Here is a 17,996-nt window from a genome sequence, read left to right as displayed (position 1 = left end):
GACGCTAATCTGGATCAGCTCCGTTGTTCCCCCGTTTTTAGAGATTTGGGTACGGAGGAAAAGAGAGAGGGTTTTATTTTTCTGACGCTGCGTGAGTTCCCTGACACACCGGGGACACGCCGGGGACACGCCGGGGACACGCCGGGGACACGCCGGGGACACACCGGGGACACACCGGGGACACACCGGGGACACACACCGGGGACACACCGGGGACACACACACCGGGGACACACAGGGGACACACCGGGGACACGCCGGGGACACACCGGGGACACACACACCGGGGACACACCGGGGACACACCGGGGACACACCGGGGACACACCGGGGACACACACCGGGGACACACCGGGGACACACACACCGGGGACACACAGGGGACACACCGGGGACACGCCGGGGACACACCGGGGACACACACACCGGGGACACACCGGGGACACACACCGGGGACACACACACCGGGGACACACCGGGGACACACACCGGGGACACACCGGGGACACACCGGGGACACACCGGGGACACATGTTTATGTATAGAAGACATCAAAAAGTGCATTTTGCATGATAGGTCCCCTTTAATAGTAACTACAAATGTACTAAAATGTAATGACCCAATACTATAGGACTTTGACAATTATGAAGGATATAAATGTATTAAATGTGATTAAAACTAAACATTTTGTCTAAATCTAAATGGTCTTTTTTATGCTAGATGCTTGCCCTTTAATCTTTTGAACTCCTAACATGATGATTAAAACATGCTATCTTAGTTGTTTTGGGACAAATTAGTCAATTAAAATCCTGACAAATCAACATAATGATTAAATCAAAGGTCAGACATCATGCAGCGGAAATGATTCAGACCTTTTATTATCAGACTCAGTCTCAGTGTTTAGAGATGACCTCTGACCTCTGCAACTCCAGCAAAACAGGAAGAATATCATTTTACTTTATCAGTGTTCGGTGTATTAGGGTCATTACAGGTATAACAAGAAAAAAGGATTTACATTTTTGGAACTAGGGCAATGTTCAAATAAAAAACTCAAATAAAAATTGTAAATTTTCAGTAAAATCTTTGATATTCTCTGACAGGGTTTTGTCTAAACTGGGTAACGGGCCCTCTTACCAAAACATAGATGTTCCTGTAAAATGTTAAAGTGATGCCAGAAAACCATATTTCTGTTAGCAGAAATCACCTGTTGAGACGATGATGCTTTAGACTAAACAACCGTAAACATGGCCTTTGGCATCGGTTTCAAGTCGAACACGTTCAAATCATGTCAGAAAAAGACCGGAAAAAAAGGTATCCGAGTGATTTTAGTAACTATCATGTTAGCTAACCTAGCCTACCAGCTAGCTATATAAGTAGTTCTGGAGGCATTCATATAGCTAACGTGAATTGTTAGTCATTATCGCAGTTATTTAGCCAAAAAGTACAGCTAACGTTCACTAACTTTACTGCAGATATGATCACCGTTAGCATAGACTGGTTTCTGTGAGGAAGTTATAATTTCCTTTAATATCCAGTTTATATTGCTGTGAAATATCTGGATTCATTCTCACCAAGAACTACATTATTTAAAGTGTTATACTTAACCTATGTCCAATAATTGTTTTCACTGAATAGAGCTTGAACGCAAAATGATGTTGCTCTATGGAACTTTTGTTAGCATTAGCGCTGTGACCTCGCCTGTTCGTCAAAAACTGTATAATTATTCCAGAAATATGAAAATGGTGTCAAATAGAGCGTCAGACGGCAGAGACAGCTTTGTTTTTACAGAGCTCTGACGTGTTGTTGTTGTTGTTTACGTCCGCGGCGCCATCTTGTACACGTGCGTCATGTTTATATATATATATATATATATTTATATGCCACAGTATCACCCTCATACTATATCTGTCTAGAAATATCGCTGCTCTGAGATTAAAGTAATTAATTAATTTAAACAACACATAGATATTCCTTTCAGATTAAAGTCATTTACAAAAATGACTTTAATCTGAGAGAATATTAAAGGGGACCTATCATGCAAAATGTACTTTTTGATGTCTTTCATACATAAACATGTGTCCCCGGCGTGTCCCCGGCGTGTCCCCGGCGTGTCCCCGGCGTGTCCCCGGTGTGTCCCCGGTGTGTCCCCGGTGTGTCCCCGGTGTGTCAGGGAACTCACGCAGCGTCTGAAAATAAAACCCTCTCTCTTTTCCTCCGTACCCAAATCTCTAAAAACGGGGGAACAACGGAGCTGATCCAGATTTGCGTCCGATATGACGTAATATCTGAAATGTGGACCCACGGCCCTATCAGAAACGTTGCTATCAGAAACAATGCCCGACTGTTTTGGACGTAATATGGTCAGTGTTTACATTAGCATCGCTAACACTCAGAGCTAACCTGTACTGGAGAGCATGTGTGTGAAGAAGCAGGAAATCAAAAGGAACTCACCTTGTGGTATAACCGGCAAGAGAGAAAGCCTTTGAGCTCCATACTGTTTCAGAGACAATCCTTGATAATCCATGATATGGTGTTTCATCACGGCAGTATTTAGTTTAGACAGTAGCTGCCGGGTCCCGCATGAGCTCAGACCCCCCCCCACCTTAAAGCTTTATACCCCAAATCAGCACTTTAGAAACAGGAAGTGAAATAGAGGGATATGAGGCATGGCTAGAATGGGTGATCTGTTTGGTATTTTGAGCAAAACACTTCATAGACATGTTTTTTATATATTTTTATATATCCGAGACCTATGCTATTGCCTAAAAATAGCATGATAGGTGACCTTTAAATAAAAGGTTTTCATCAAATCAACATTTATTTATTTTTGTAAATGTCTGAGTTTGTTCTTGTAAATGTCTGAGTTTGTTCTTGTAAATGTATGACCATTATTAATGGATGGACATTCTGGTAATGCTATGCTTAGAAAAAGGAAGTCACACTGAATAGCTCTGAGAAGAAGTGTGATTTCTGCCTGTTGAAAGTTAAAAACACGGTGGAAACGTCTCTTCTTCAGATGTCTTTTAAATTAATTAAACATATTCTTTACTGCAGCCTTTTATGTACCATACTGTTCGACCAGACATGTTTCTGTTCGACAGTAATGACTGTTTTCCTCCTCTGAAAAACCACATCACAACTAAATAAAGTGGAATAAAAAGAAACCTACAAGGACGTTTATTACTTTGACCTCAAAGCTCGAACACATGGCCGTGTTTCTTTCGCAGTGTCTCAGCTACATGATAAAATGTGGGTGTTTGAATATTAGAGAAGAAATATCCTGAAGGAGGTTAAACTCACACGAGGAGACGAGGAGAGTCTTTAATTTCCCTTCAACGTGTTAAATATCTCACGTTTAAACTGAATCTGCCTCTTCTTCTGGAGGAAGAACGCATACCTTTTGAAAGATGTTTTTAAGACCTCAACAGAGAAAATGTTAGTGTTTTTTCACAGATAAACTAATACACATTATGGCAGCGCTTTATGTTAGAAAATATTACTAATTAGGGCATTTTTGGGGATAGTTTTATACCCATATGTATATGGAAAGATGCATGAGTAAAGTGCAAAGAACTGTGTCCCACTGTATTCCTTTAAATAGATACAATTGTGTTAAAAAGGGTGGTTTTTAAAGGTTTTTGTTGTGTTTTTAACGTCTATCGTGCAAGAAACGGTACGCAGAAAGATATTGTCTGATTTCAAACTTTCTTTTGTGATAAATATGTCTACAATATTGTCAGAAAGTCTAATGTTTTTATCAAATAACAAACATAACATCATGGAGCAAAACGATAATACTTGTAAAATCATAGTTATTCAATGTGATATTTAAAACAACTATTTTCCATTAATAAAGCTACGCACTAAACTTGGTGTCATTCAGTTAATTTATTTTAATGTAACTGATTATTACAATTCGTTGTTTAAAGGCTTATTCAAGTTCCCTAAAGCTCAGGTTATGAGAGAAAGGCAGGTTTTGGTGTATTTTCTGAAGTGTAAACAAGGACTTAGTAAATGACATAAGCTATCACTTAGTACATTTAGAGATTTATTTTAGAGGTTATTTTCCCGAGCAATGTCACTGTGTTGTTGATCAATGATCAATAGTATGATATGTTGTCAGAGGACAGCGGGGGATGTTTTGTTTAAAGTTCACGATGCAACAGCTGCAGTCAGATTTCTCATGAACGCCGTTCGGAAACCGCTCGCTGCAGGAAGTGGTTTCTGAGTAACGGTGTTCAACAGGGGGGGGGGGGGTTTTGTATTGTTGATGACGCTGCAGACTTATTGCACAAAGACAGAGGAGAAATACTGTGCTCAAATACAGCAACATTTTAAATTAGTTTTGATGCATGGCTGTCAGAAGATGCTGTTTCGTTTAGGCTCTTAAATACAGAGGCCCATCTTTTCTCTTTGACATTTTAAATATAATATATATCATTCATTTATACATGTTTACTCACTGCAGATGCATCACATTGGCAGACTTAAGAACAACAAAGTGATATTTACTTTCTGCCATGGAAACACAGACAAAGAGTGACTGGAAAAGCTAAATAACATTCAAATAGAAAGTCACAAGAAGGACTTGAGGCTGAAGGATCAGAAAACATCACATGAGGCCGTATGCTACTGCAGGAATTTTATGTTGGAGAAAAAAAAAGATTTGTTGTCTATGAAATGACCAAGCTGAAGAGGAATAGTAGAAGAAGAAGCACATATTTACAAATAAGCAGCTCGAAACAAATATTTATTTCTGCTTTCAAAAATCCGGTAATATCTAAACTTTTGGTTAGCCATCTGGCTTTGTTGTGATTGGTCAACCGCTTAGAGATGTCCCGCCCCTTAACACATACAATGTGTTGGAACGCTAGCTAATAAAGCGCAAGTGTTATGTAGTGATGTCACTATGTTCAGGAAGTAAACAAAGGAGTCCTTATAGGCATTGGGGGGGGGGGTGGGAGTGTGCAGGAGAGAAACTCTCTCTGAAGGGAACACATGGATTTAAGCCTTTGCAGACCATTTACATGCACTAAAACAGAACACACTACAGAAAGAGAAAAGCCCAAAAAGCATATATTGTTGCAGCCCAGAGCTCAGAGAATCCAACAAAGTTCCTTTTTGTTGGTGTGTTGTAAACTACACAACTGTCATTTAATTTGCATAGCCTTCTAAGGAATTTAAGTTCTCATTTCTAAAGTGTAGTTCCTCCTTTGATGGGGTTTTAAAAAGGAAACTAATGTGTTAACAGTTTCAGCTACAGTGAAGCTGACCTAAAAAGATCAGACAGAACTCCATTCAATCTTTTCAGGTTTGAACCTTTAACTGCAGCCAACTCATATTTTGGGAACACTTTCCTCACACTGCTGTTTTTAACTGAGGTATTCGTGTTTTAAACAATCTTTTGGCTCAGATATAAACTTTGTGCAGGTCTTTAAGGAGGCATGGAGAGCTCCCCCCCCCCCCCCGACAGACCATCTGTTGGAGAGACAACTGCAGGGTCTGGAGGTGAGAAACGACCTGCAGCAACACGAGAAACTGTGAAGGTCCTCAGGTTCAAATACACAGACACCAAGACTCTGGGGGTTGTGTTTAGTCCTAAAGGTCTGACAGCAACTTTTATATATATATATTTTGTTGATGTTATAAGAGACTTATTCGGGTCGTCATTCGTGCTGCAATGGAAATTAGGATTTTAATCAGTTGATCTTTATATTTGAATATATTTTACAGATGGATTTTTCATTTTAATTTTGTATTTTTAAGAGTTTTTCAGCTTATTTTTCCAAATGTATGAGCAATAATATTTGGATATTTTTCACATATTTTATTCATATTATTCAGTCATTTTTAAAATAATATTCAGATATTTTATTCCTATTTTACAGGCATTTATTTTTTATAATAATTGGATATTTTCAATAATTGTTTTACAGGTTTTCTTACCAATATTTTTTTGACATTTTGACATATTTTTCTATGAGTGCGGGGTTGCAAGTAAGAACATTTTTTTTTAATGTTATTTAACAAAATAAAAAAAATACGGCTAATGAAAAAAAAAAACTACCTCAATTTTAAAATAATTTGCAGACTGATAGTTTGAGGTTACATGAAATGACGAGTGAAGCCATCAGTGTGTTGTTTATCTGCAGCAGCAGCAGCTCAGACTCTGAGCCGATAAATCTGTTTCTATTCTGAGATAATCAAAAGCTTCACTGGACTGCAGCTTATGCAACAGCGTCTACAACTGGTTTCTCAACTGGTTTCTCAACTGGTTTCAAACATCTCCATTTATTCCAGCAGGAAGGTGATGAACGATGCTTTCTCTTAAGGGTTTACTACAGTTCCCAGAATTCCTTTCAATACGCTTCATCCGGCTTTATGGAGAGAATGACAGCAAAAAACAGATAACTCAAAAGAGAGCTGCAATAAAAGAGTCAACATACGGTCGATCATTATTTCGATGACGTCACTTTAAGTTTGTTTCTTTACGTTACTTGTCCTTTTGTTATTTTATAGGTGACGTTGTTTCTTTTTGTAACGTTACGATTTTGTTCCTCAAGTTATTTTACATTTACCGTTTCTTGATTAAACTTTAGGTAAGAATAAGTAACGTAATGTTTTTGAAACTTTACGTTACTTCAAGTTAAATATTGTTTCTTTATATGACTTTAAGTTTCATTAAGTTCCCTTTTGTTTCTTAACGTACTGTTTTTTCCCCCCCTTACTTTAAGTTACCTTTCTTTTCTTAATATAACTAAAGGTTTCACTGAGTTACCTTTTGGTTACTTAAGTTTCGTTATTTATGTTAGCATACGTTACTTTAATTTCTTAATGTTAGTTGATGTTACACAATATAAAATGATGATATTGCTCAGCTCAGACCTTGTATTGGGATGAAGTAGCTTGTCATTTTAAAATAGGTTGTAAAAGTCGTCAGACACTTGCTGTTTAATTATTGTTCCTACATCACTAGCCAAAAGAAGTGATGAAAGGTCTGTCAGAATATTCTGAATATAGGATTTACAAATGTTGATATCAGCAAAACATAGGTTAGATTTACATTTATTCAATTATTGTAGCTACAATAATAATTGTATTTAATTATTAAGAACCACAGCCTCCCCAGAGGTCCTTGGATAGGAAACTACTGACCCCCATGGAGCCTCCGCTGCTTCGTCATTTTCTATCAATAACCGGAGAGACAACAGCTGCCAAACGATCACCCTCTGTGGGAACCATTCATTCAACCCTACAGACAACACACTACACAAACTACAGCAAACACTTTACAAACTACAGCAAACACTTTACAAACTACAGCAACACACTACACAAACTACGGCAACACACTACACAAACTCAGCAAAACATTGAAAACTACATCAAACACTACACAAACTACAGCAAACACTTTACAAACTACAGCAAACACTTTACAAACTACGGCAACACACTACACAAACTACAGCAAACACTTTACAAACTACGGCAACACACTACACATAATACAGCAAAACATTGAAAACTACATCAAACACTACACAAACTACGGCAACACACTACACAAACTACTGTGAACACTTTACAAACTACAGCAAACACTTTACAAACTACAGCAAACACTTTACAAACTACGGCAACACACTACACAAACTACTGCGAACACTTTACAAACTACAGCAAACACTTTACAAACTACGGCAACACACTACACAAACTACTGCGAACACTTTACAAACTACAGCAAACACTTTACAAACTACAGCAAACACTTTACAAACTACGGCAACACACTACACAAACTACAGCAAACACTACACAAACTACGACAACACACTACACAAACTACAGCAAACACTACACAAACTACTGCGAACACTTTACAAACTACAGCAAACACTTTACAAACTACGGCAACACACTACACAAACTACAGCAAACACTTTACAAACTACAGCAAACACACTACACAAACTACAGCAAACACTACACAAACTACAGCAAACACTACACAAACTACAGCAAACACTTTACAAACTACAGCAAACACTTTACAAACTACGGCAACACACTACACAAACTACAGCAAACACTTTACAAACTACAGCAAACACTTTACAAACTACGGCAACACACTACACAAACTACAGCAACACATTACACAAACACTTTACAAACTACAGCAACACACTACACAAACTACGGCAACACACTACACAAACTACAGCAAACACTTTACAAACTACGGCAACACACTACACAAACTACAGCAAACACTTTACAAACTACAGCAAACACTTTACAAACTACGGCAACACACTACACAAACTACAGCAACACATTACACAAACACTTTACAAACTACGGCAACACACTACACAAACTACAGCAAACACTTTACAAACTACAGCAAACACTTTACAAACTACAGCAAACACTTTACAAACTACGGCAACACACTACACAAACTACAGCAACACACTACAGCAAACACTATACAAACTACGGCAACACACTACACAAACTACGGCAACACATTACACAAACACTTTACAAACTACGGCAACACACTACACAAACTACAGCAAACACTTTACAAACTACAGCAAACACTTTACAAACTACAGCAAACACTTTACAAACTACGGCAACACACTACACAAACTACAGCAACACACTACAGCAAACACTATACAAACTACGGCAACACACTACACAAACTACGGCAACACACTACACAAACACTTTACAAACTACAGCAACACACTACACAAACTACAGCAAACACTTTACAAACTACGGCAACACACTACACAAACTACAGCAACACACTACACAAACTACAGCAACACACTACACAAACTACAGCAACACACTACACAAACTACGGCAACACACTACACAAACTACGGCAACACACTACACAAACTACAGCAACACACTACACAAACTACGGCAACACACTACACAAACTACAGCAAACACTTTACAAACTACAGCAACACACTACACAAACTACGGCAAACACTTTACAAACTACAGCAACACACGACACAAACTACGGCAACACACTACACAAACTACAGCAAACACTTTACAAACTACAGCAAACACTTTACAAACTACGGCAACACACTACACAAACTACAGCAAACACTTTACAAACTACAGCAACACACTACACAAACTACAGCAAACACTTTACAAACTACAGCAACACACTACACAAACTACGGCAACACACTACACAAACTACAGCAAACACTTTACAAACTACAGTAACACACTACACAAACTACGGCAACACACTACACAAACTACAGCAAACACTTTACAAACTACGGCAACACACTACACAAACTACAGCAACACACTACACAAACTACAGCAACACACTACACAAACTACAGCAACACACTACACAAACTACAGCAACACACTACACAAACTACAGCAAACACTTTACAAACTACAGCAACACACTACACAAACTACGGCAACACACTACACAAACTACAGCAAACACTTTACAAACTACAGTAACACACTACACAAACTACGGCAACACACTACACAAACTACAGCAAACACTTTACAAACTACGGCAACACACTACACAAACTACAGCAAACACTTTACAAACTACAGCAAACACTTTACAAACTACGGCAACACACTACACAAACTACAGCAACACATTACACAAACACTTTACAAACTACGGCAACACACTACACAAACTACAGCAAACACTTTACAAACTACAGCAAACACTTTACAAACTACAGCAAACACTTTACAAACTACGGCAACACACTACACAAACTACAGCAACACACTACAGCAAACACTATACAAACTACGGCAACACACTACACAAACTACGGCAACACATTACACAAACACTTTACAAACTACGGCAACACACTACACAAACTACAGCAAACACTTTACAAACTACAGCAAACACTTTACAAACTACAGCAAACACTTTACAAACTACGGCAACACACTACACAAACTACAGCAACACACTACAGCAAACACTATACAAACTACGGCAACACACTACACAAACTACGGCAACACACTACACAAACACTTTACAAACTACAGCAACACACTACACAAACTACAGCAAACACTTTACAAACTACGGCAACACACTACACAAACTACAGCAACACACTACACAAACTACAGCAACACACTACACAAACTACAGCAACACACTACACAAACTACGGCAACACACTACACAAACTACGGCAACACACTACACAAACTACAGCAACACACTACACAAACTACGGCAACACACTACACAAACTACAGCAAACACTTTACAAACTACAGCAACACACTACACAAACTACGGCAAACACTTTACAAACTACAGCAACACACGACACAAACTACGGCAACACACTACACAAACTACAGCAAACACTTTACAAACTACAGCAAACACTTTACAAACTACGGCAACACACTACACAAACTACAGCAAACACTTTACAAACTACAGCAACACACTACACAAACTACAGCAAACACTTTACAAACTACAGCAACACACTACACAAACTACGGCAACACACTACACAAACTACAGCAAACACTTTACAAACTACAGTAACACACTACACAAACTACGGCAACACACTACACAAACTACAGCAAACACTTTACAAACTACGGCAACACACTACACAAACTACAGCAACACACTACACAAACTACAGCAACACACTACACAAACTACAGCAACACACTACACAAACTACAGCAACACACTACACAAACTACAGCAAACACTTTACAAACTACAGCAACACACTACACAAACTACGGCAACACACTACACAAACTACAGCAAACACTTTACAAACTACAGCAACACACTACACAAACTACGGCAACACACTACACAAACTACAGCAAACACTTTACAAACTACGGCAACACACTACACAAACTACAGCAACACACTACACAAACTACAGCAACACACTACACAAACTACAGCAACACACTACACAAACTACAGCAAAACACTGAAAACTACAGCAAAAATACTGCAACAACTACAAAACTAGATTTGATTCACAGTATATTGAACTCTCTGTTGAGCAGGGTTAGGGTTAACTCACTTTGAGGGTTAGGGTTAACTCACTTTGAGGGTTAGGGTTAACTCACTTTGAGGGTTAGGGTTAACTCACTTTGAGGGTCTTATATGAGTATCACAGGCGTGATTAAAGCGATAAAGCAACATATATTTCTTTACATTTATAAAATGACAACTCATATCAAATGATGGTAAACTGGAATAAAATATGGGGGAAATGCAAAGGGAAAATAATGAAGAACATTTTGTTTTAGATACATTCATTTAAACTATTTTGAATTAATATGATTTTGTTTTAAATAAATGAAATAAATAAATACAATGAATTATTACTTAAAAATTAAAATTAAAATATTACAATATACAAAAATATTATTTTTATTATTTTGCAAAGTATTGATAGTTTCAGTTTCAGTCTCAGCCTAACATAAATAAAAGGTAAATACATTAAGTGTTTAAATTAGAAATAAATTAAATAGAAAAAACATTAAAAAAAATGAAATAAATAATAATTAAGCAAATAAAAAAAAATGAGATATTGTGAAACGCTTTTTTAATCAATTTAAAACAAAATGACTGCATTCACTCATTGTTTTTGAGATAAAAATGTGTCATTAAACTCATAAAATAATTTAGTTTGAAGTGGAAGCATTTGACAGAAAGTGGTCATAGTAGGATCTTTTCAAATGAGTTTAAAAAATCAAAAAGGTGCATTTAAGTGTGTATAAATCACTGCAAACTGTTCAAAACACATGTATCAAAAGAGGTCTGTTTTAGGGATACAGAAGGAGTGGTAAACGTGTTATAAAGTGCATCATAGTGTAGCACTTTTTAAATACATCAAGTGTGTCCATCTTTCTCAAAGCACCGTGGGAAAATATTCAAACACGATGCCAGATTGGAAACAGATGTTCAGAAAAGGAAGGAGAAACGTCCTCGGTGTTTTTACTGCAATTTCTTTCTCCTACTAGCACAAAATAAAAAAAGAAGCCATAAATAAATCCAAAATAAAAGGAATTAAGTGCACTTGTAATGGTCCTTGGAGGTTATTCCCGGCACGTTGTGTGTCCTGCTGCTGCCTGCTAATCACCTCCCCTCCTCCGGAACAAAGTGAACTTTTACCGGGACTTTGAGTGTTTTTTACCCGGGTTTTAGTGGTGTTTGTGCAGGGTTTTCGCTCACCGTGCTGTGGCTGCAGCCCATTCCTCCTCCTCCCGGTCCTCCGAGCTGTCGGTTAGAAGCAGCTCCGCTTCTTCTGTTGACAACTTTCAAACACGGAAAAAAAACAAACGTCCCTGAACGCACCGCAAAAGGCGGGGCTTATTTGTGCTGCCTTCAGGGACACTTCGTAGCTTTGTTAATCTAATGTGAAAAAAGTAAAGTAAAACATTTTAATACAATTCAAATGTTATAATAACAAAATAAAAGGGAATACATGGGAATTCAATTAATAAAAAACAAACAAAAATGTTTTTAACATAATTTCTTTATAATAAATAACTAAATGAAATGTGTTAAATTAAATTAATACAAGATACATACAACTGTGTTAAAGGTGGGGTAGGTACATTTTGGAAACCGGCTCGAGATACACTTGTTGTTATATTCCATGGAATGCTCTTAACATCCTGATAGCAATGAATATCTGAAGTGCTTTGACAACAGATACATTAAAAAATGTCATCTGTGGAAGCCGTAGTACTGTAAAAAGCACGACCAATCATCTGAGCCGGCCCGGCTAAAATAACTGGATGGCCTACCTGCCTGTCAGCCTTCCATCTGTGCACAAACTTATCTCGTGCCCTCATTGGTCATGTGCGCGTTCGTGTGTGTTGGAGGAGGGGCTCTATAAGGAAGTGGCAGATTTGTTCCGGCTGTGTATTTTCAATTTCTAGCGATCTCGAGCTGGGTTGCGTTCGAATACTCCAAAAAAAACAGCTCCTAAGTTCTAACCCTATCGTCTATTCCTTGACCTCGGAGTGAACGTCATGGGGTTAAGGGATAGTGGATAGGAGAATTCAAAAGGATTTAGGAGAAGAGACTGCGGCACTTTAGAGAATCCGACTGCACTTTCACTATCCGACGTGTTTATGATGCGCCAGCGGAGGTCATAAATGTGCGCCTGCTGCTGTGAGGAAACTATGGAAACTACAGTTTTCTATACAGCGGACTACAACATGGATGTTTAATAAGAACGAGGGACTACTGTAAACTCATCTAGAGACTCTGCACCGTGCTCTGATGCTGTTATGCTTTATGAACGGGGACAACAGAGAAACATATTCTTCATGACCAAAGTTGGAATTGAAATAAAAAAGGAAAGTGAAACTTATGCTCGTCACCCTCTCCCTCCGGTCCACATTAATACAAATGATCCCAATACGTATGATTGTATGAAAAGATCTTCAAATCAATACAAATGTATTTATTATAAACGTTAGTCCTTAACATCTATCACTGTGTATATCACCATTCAAACATCTTTTAAAAGTTGAACAAACCCCACACAGCTCAGTAAAGACTGTGAAATGTTGACTTTATTTGATCATTTCAGTAAAAACTAACGTTCATATTTCTCTTTTTGATTATAATACTGATGAACGTTCAAAACAAAGCACTTTGGCAACTTACCACATACGTTTTAAATTGCTTAATAAGCACCGTAACTTTATACCGATATCATTTCTCGTTCATAATCGGTTGTTTCCGTGAACGGCCGACTGTTGTGTGACGGCAAATGCTGCGGCCGCAAGGCATTGTGGGGCAGCATTTTCTCCTCTCCTTTCGGTGAGGGAGGTCCAGTGGTTCCTAGGCTAAAGGAGGTTATAAAGGAAGTTTGAAACCTCCTTTCCTTTTAATTTAGAGAATTCGAACGGCACTTATCATGGCTGCCACTGAGGGACTTCCGGGTCATTTCACTCCGTTAGGAAGGTTCCTAAGCTAAATGGACTATTCGAATGCAACCCTGGTTTCTCCAAAATTACCTACCCCACCTTTCAGGACACTTCATGGCTTTAAAATCCAACATTTTTTTTTTTTTTAAACATACAAATATTACATATAAATTAATCAAAGTAATACAAATCAAAAGAAATATAGTAGTAGTATTATAATATAGTTATATAAAATAAGGTTTAATAAGTACATGAATACAGAACAGATTATTAAAACAGATTATTAAGTGTGTTTTATATTTGTTTTACGGACAAAAACAAACAAACCTAAGTTAACTAATTAAAAAGTACAATTCTTAATTTCTATTAACATTTATTCTGTAGTTTATGTAAAAAACTGCACATTTATTTTCCAATTAAACTCTGCCGGATTTTCTTTAGTCAATGGGTGTTTCTCAATGTCGAGGACGCTTCCTTGGTAGGACATGTCTTCCGAGTCAGGTCCTTCAGAAGCGAGGCAAGAATCCTTCCTCGGAAAACAAAGAATTGTGGAACAGGCTAACAGGTGTGCAGGTATGCGTCATATGAGAGGCCCCGCCTTAAAAGGAGCGCCATTTCCGCCAAAGATTTGGACGGTGCGCAAAGCATTGTGGGGATTTTAAGACCGCGGAGGATACACATGTGCAGCCTCGAAATTTCCCGCAACGAAGGACGCCGGCCTCGGTAGAATTCCAAGCATCCCGGACATTGGAACAGTCCTTCGGCGGAACTCGATGACGTAGCATCCTTGAAATAGTGGCTCTGGAGCAGCCTTCCTCGACATTGAGAAACACCCAATGTCTCTCTACATTTAAACTACAGTTCAGTCAGACAACTCACGTGTTTCTTTATATGTTTAGTAGAAGCGGCATATAGTTTGAGTTTGGCGTCTAGGCTCGGGCCTCATCACTCCACAGATTTACAAAGAACATTGAGTGATGATTAGATAACTATCCCCCCGAGCCTACAGGTGGAAGCTGGGGTGGAAGCTGGGGTGGTGGGGGGGAAGCTGGGGTGGAAGCTGGGGTGGAAGCTGGGGTGGAAGCTGGGGGGGAAGCTGGGGTGGAAGCTGGGGTGGAAGCTGGGGGGGAAGCTGGGGTGGAAGCTGGGGTGGAAGCTGGGGGGGAAGCTGGGGTGGAAGCTGGGGGGGAAGCTGGGGTGGAAGCTGGGGTGGAAGCTGGGGTGGAAGCTGGGGTGGAAGCTGGGGGGGAAGCTGGGGTGGAAGCTGGGTGGAAGCTGGGGTGGAAGCTGGGGTGGAAGCTGGGGGGGAAGCTGGGGTGGAAGCTGGGGTGGAAGCTGGGGTGGAAGCTGGGGGGGAAGCTGGGGTGGAAGCTGGGGTGGAAGCTGGGGGGGAAGCTGGGGTGGAAGCTGGGGTGGAAGCTGGGGTGGAAGCTGGGGGGGAAGCTGGGGTGGAAGCTGGGGTGGAAGCTGGGGGAAGCTGGGGGGAAGCTGGGGGGGAAGCTGGGGTGGAAGCTGGGGTGGAAGCTGGGGTGGAAGCTGGGGGGGAAGCTGGGGTGGAAGCTGGGGTGGAAGCTGGGGTGGAAGCTGGGGTGGAAGCTGGGGGGGAAGCTGGGGTGGAAGCTGGGGTGGAAGCTGGGGTGGAAGCTGGGGGGGAAGCTGGGGTGGAAGCTGGGGTGGTGGTGGGGCAGGCGAGCAGCAGCAACATGAAACACAGCAGTGGCAGCATGAAGGAGGCAGAGGCAGGAAGACCTGGCAGCTTCAATAGAGCGGCATGTTCAGGAGAATGTGTTTGGTTGGTTGTAGAGGGACGAGGTGCGTCACGTGTTAATGTATCATTGGTGCTCGAGTTGACCGCCTGAACTAGCACGCAGGCTCCGCCCCATTTCTCATCAGCCCTTTTTTGTTGCTGGTGGAAAATATGACTGTTTCTAATTTGACATTGAAGACAAAGAAGACAAAAGGCACAGGTGTGTTTCTGTGCGTCTCACGCTGCTGCCACCGAGACAAACTGAGATTAATTGAGATCTTTACAATCCTTAGATCAAGTTCTTTATTCTCACAACAGGAGCAGTTGAGTGAATGTTCTCGGAGTTTTTCCCACAACACTTTGTATCCTGAAAAATCCAGTTTGCAAAATGATTATTTAAAAATGTGTCTCTGTGGAAGGAGGAGACTCATTTACACATAAAATAAAATATGAAATTATGATACAAAATGTTTTCACTTTGTTGATGACTACATCTTTTGTTTTAATATTTTAGTAAACTAAATTGCATATTCATTATTTGATATTGACTTGTATTGATATTGTTTTTGAAGCCTTAAGAGTAAAAGTAGATTAATAATTAAATGAAAAGTACATAAGAAATAAATGCACAAATACATTAATTTATGTTTTTAAAATGTGTTAATAAATAAAAGGGAACATGAAATAGGAAATAGAGAATTCATTTAAAAATAATTACATTTCAAGTGAACTAATAATACATGCAATAACACTTAAATATATTTAAATAGTATATTCATAATTAAATAGGAAAAACAAAAAACAGCAGTTAATGGAGATAAAAAAAAGTCATAAGGCAATAAAAAAGCTGAAATAATTGACGTCACATTTTATGTGAGCCTATGTTTTTATTCACTGTAATCAGATTCATTTCTTTGTGGTCAGCTGCAGGAAAACACACTCTTCTGTACGTGTGTGTGTGTGTGTGTGTGTGTGTGTGTGTGTGTGTGTGTGTGTGTGTGTGTGTGTGTGTTTAAAATATGTTTGCTGACACACCTGATGCGATTAAAGCTCCTCGTGGCAGCTGTGTTTCTCCTCAGCAGCCAATCAGCATCGAGCTCTTAATTGGATCAGGTGGAGTGGGAGCAACAGGAAAACTAATGGATGGACTTAATAGAGAGCCACAGTGACGCGTCCTAAAACCCGGAAGTAAACTCCTTCCGGTTCCTTCGTCAAAAACGCAATGAGATATCTCCATAGGGTTTAGGAAAATAGCTGGAACTAAGGTCTGTGGTTGAGACACATTTAAGAGACGGATCACGTTTTGTTCAGCCGGATCATCTCCACATGTCTCTACTTTTATAATGTTCTAATCATAAATCTAGTCGCCAGAAGCAAAATGCTAACGTTATGCTATAAAGGAACTACAGCAGGGTCGCTGCTTCAACGTCACGCCAACTTCAGATCCATATTCAAAACTACAGATTCTAAATGGTACGAGTTGAAGCGTTTGTTTGAACAGTTTGCAGGAGGCAGGTACTTGCTTTCAAGCAGAACAGGGCTAACTAACTTAGAGGAGTGTTTACGTGTTCGGCGTGATGACGTACAACGTCCTCCACAACTTCTGTAGTCCTATTCAGCCACTTGGTAACAACCATTGTTTTTCAGACACGTAAACTCTTCAGAAATCACCAGTGGGGTCACTGCTGATGGATTTAATGTCCTAGAACAAAACGTGACCCGTCTCTTCAATGTGTCTCAACCACAGACCTTAGTTCAGATATTTTCCTAAACCCTATGGAGAGATCCCATTGGCTCTGAGACCAGGGAACAGGAAGTGGAGAGATCCCATTGCTTTTTGTCGAAGGAACCGGACGTGGTAAAAATGCTAACTTACTTCCGGGTTTTAGGACGCATCACTGCGGATCTCTATAGATCTTTAGATGCTTTCCAGTATTGGTTAACTTATAATGAGCACATTATTCCTTTACATTACATTTGAACATATGATAATAGGACATTCGGCCTTCAAATGTAGAAAAAGAAAAAACGGAATTTGAAAATTATTATTTTATTTTATTTGCCAAATATTACATTTGCAAATATCATTTTAAATATTTTGTATTTTTTGCAATATTGAAATAATCCCCTACAATTTTCTTAACATATACCTTAATTCCAGAGTGACAATCTACATGTATTTATTTAATTGTATTTATTTTTTTTTTTTTTTGTGTGTGACTGT

General features: G+C 39.3%; 1 protein-coding gene across 1 annotated transcript in view; it reads right to left on the bottom strand.

The window, feature by feature from the left end:
• The window catches only part of ccdc69 (coiled-coil domain containing 69), a 32,593-nt gene extending 20,147 nt beyond the window's left edge, over nucleotides 1-12,446 (bottom strand). Inside the window, exon 1 of the mRNA XM_034114124.1 lies at nucleotides 12,314-12,446. Within this exon, the coding sequence (XP_033970015.1) occupies nucleotides 12,314-12,334 (21 nt within the window). The 5' untranslated portion in view covers nucleotides 12,335-12,446. The remainder of the gene's footprint in view (nucleotides 1-12,313) is intronic.
• Nucleotides 12,447-17,996: the final 5,550 nt, after the last annotated feature.

The sequence above is a fragment of the Trematomus bernacchii genome, unplaced genomic scaffold (genome assembly GCF_902827165.1).
Source record: "Trematomus bernacchii unplaced genomic scaffold, fTreBer1.1, whole genome shotgun sequence".
Taxonomy (NCBI): Eukaryota; Metazoa; Chordata; class Actinopteri; order Perciformes; family Nototheniidae; genus Trematomus; species Trematomus bernacchii.
Note: the sequence above shows the minus strand (reverse complement) of the source record. Positions and strands in the feature narration are given on the sequence as shown.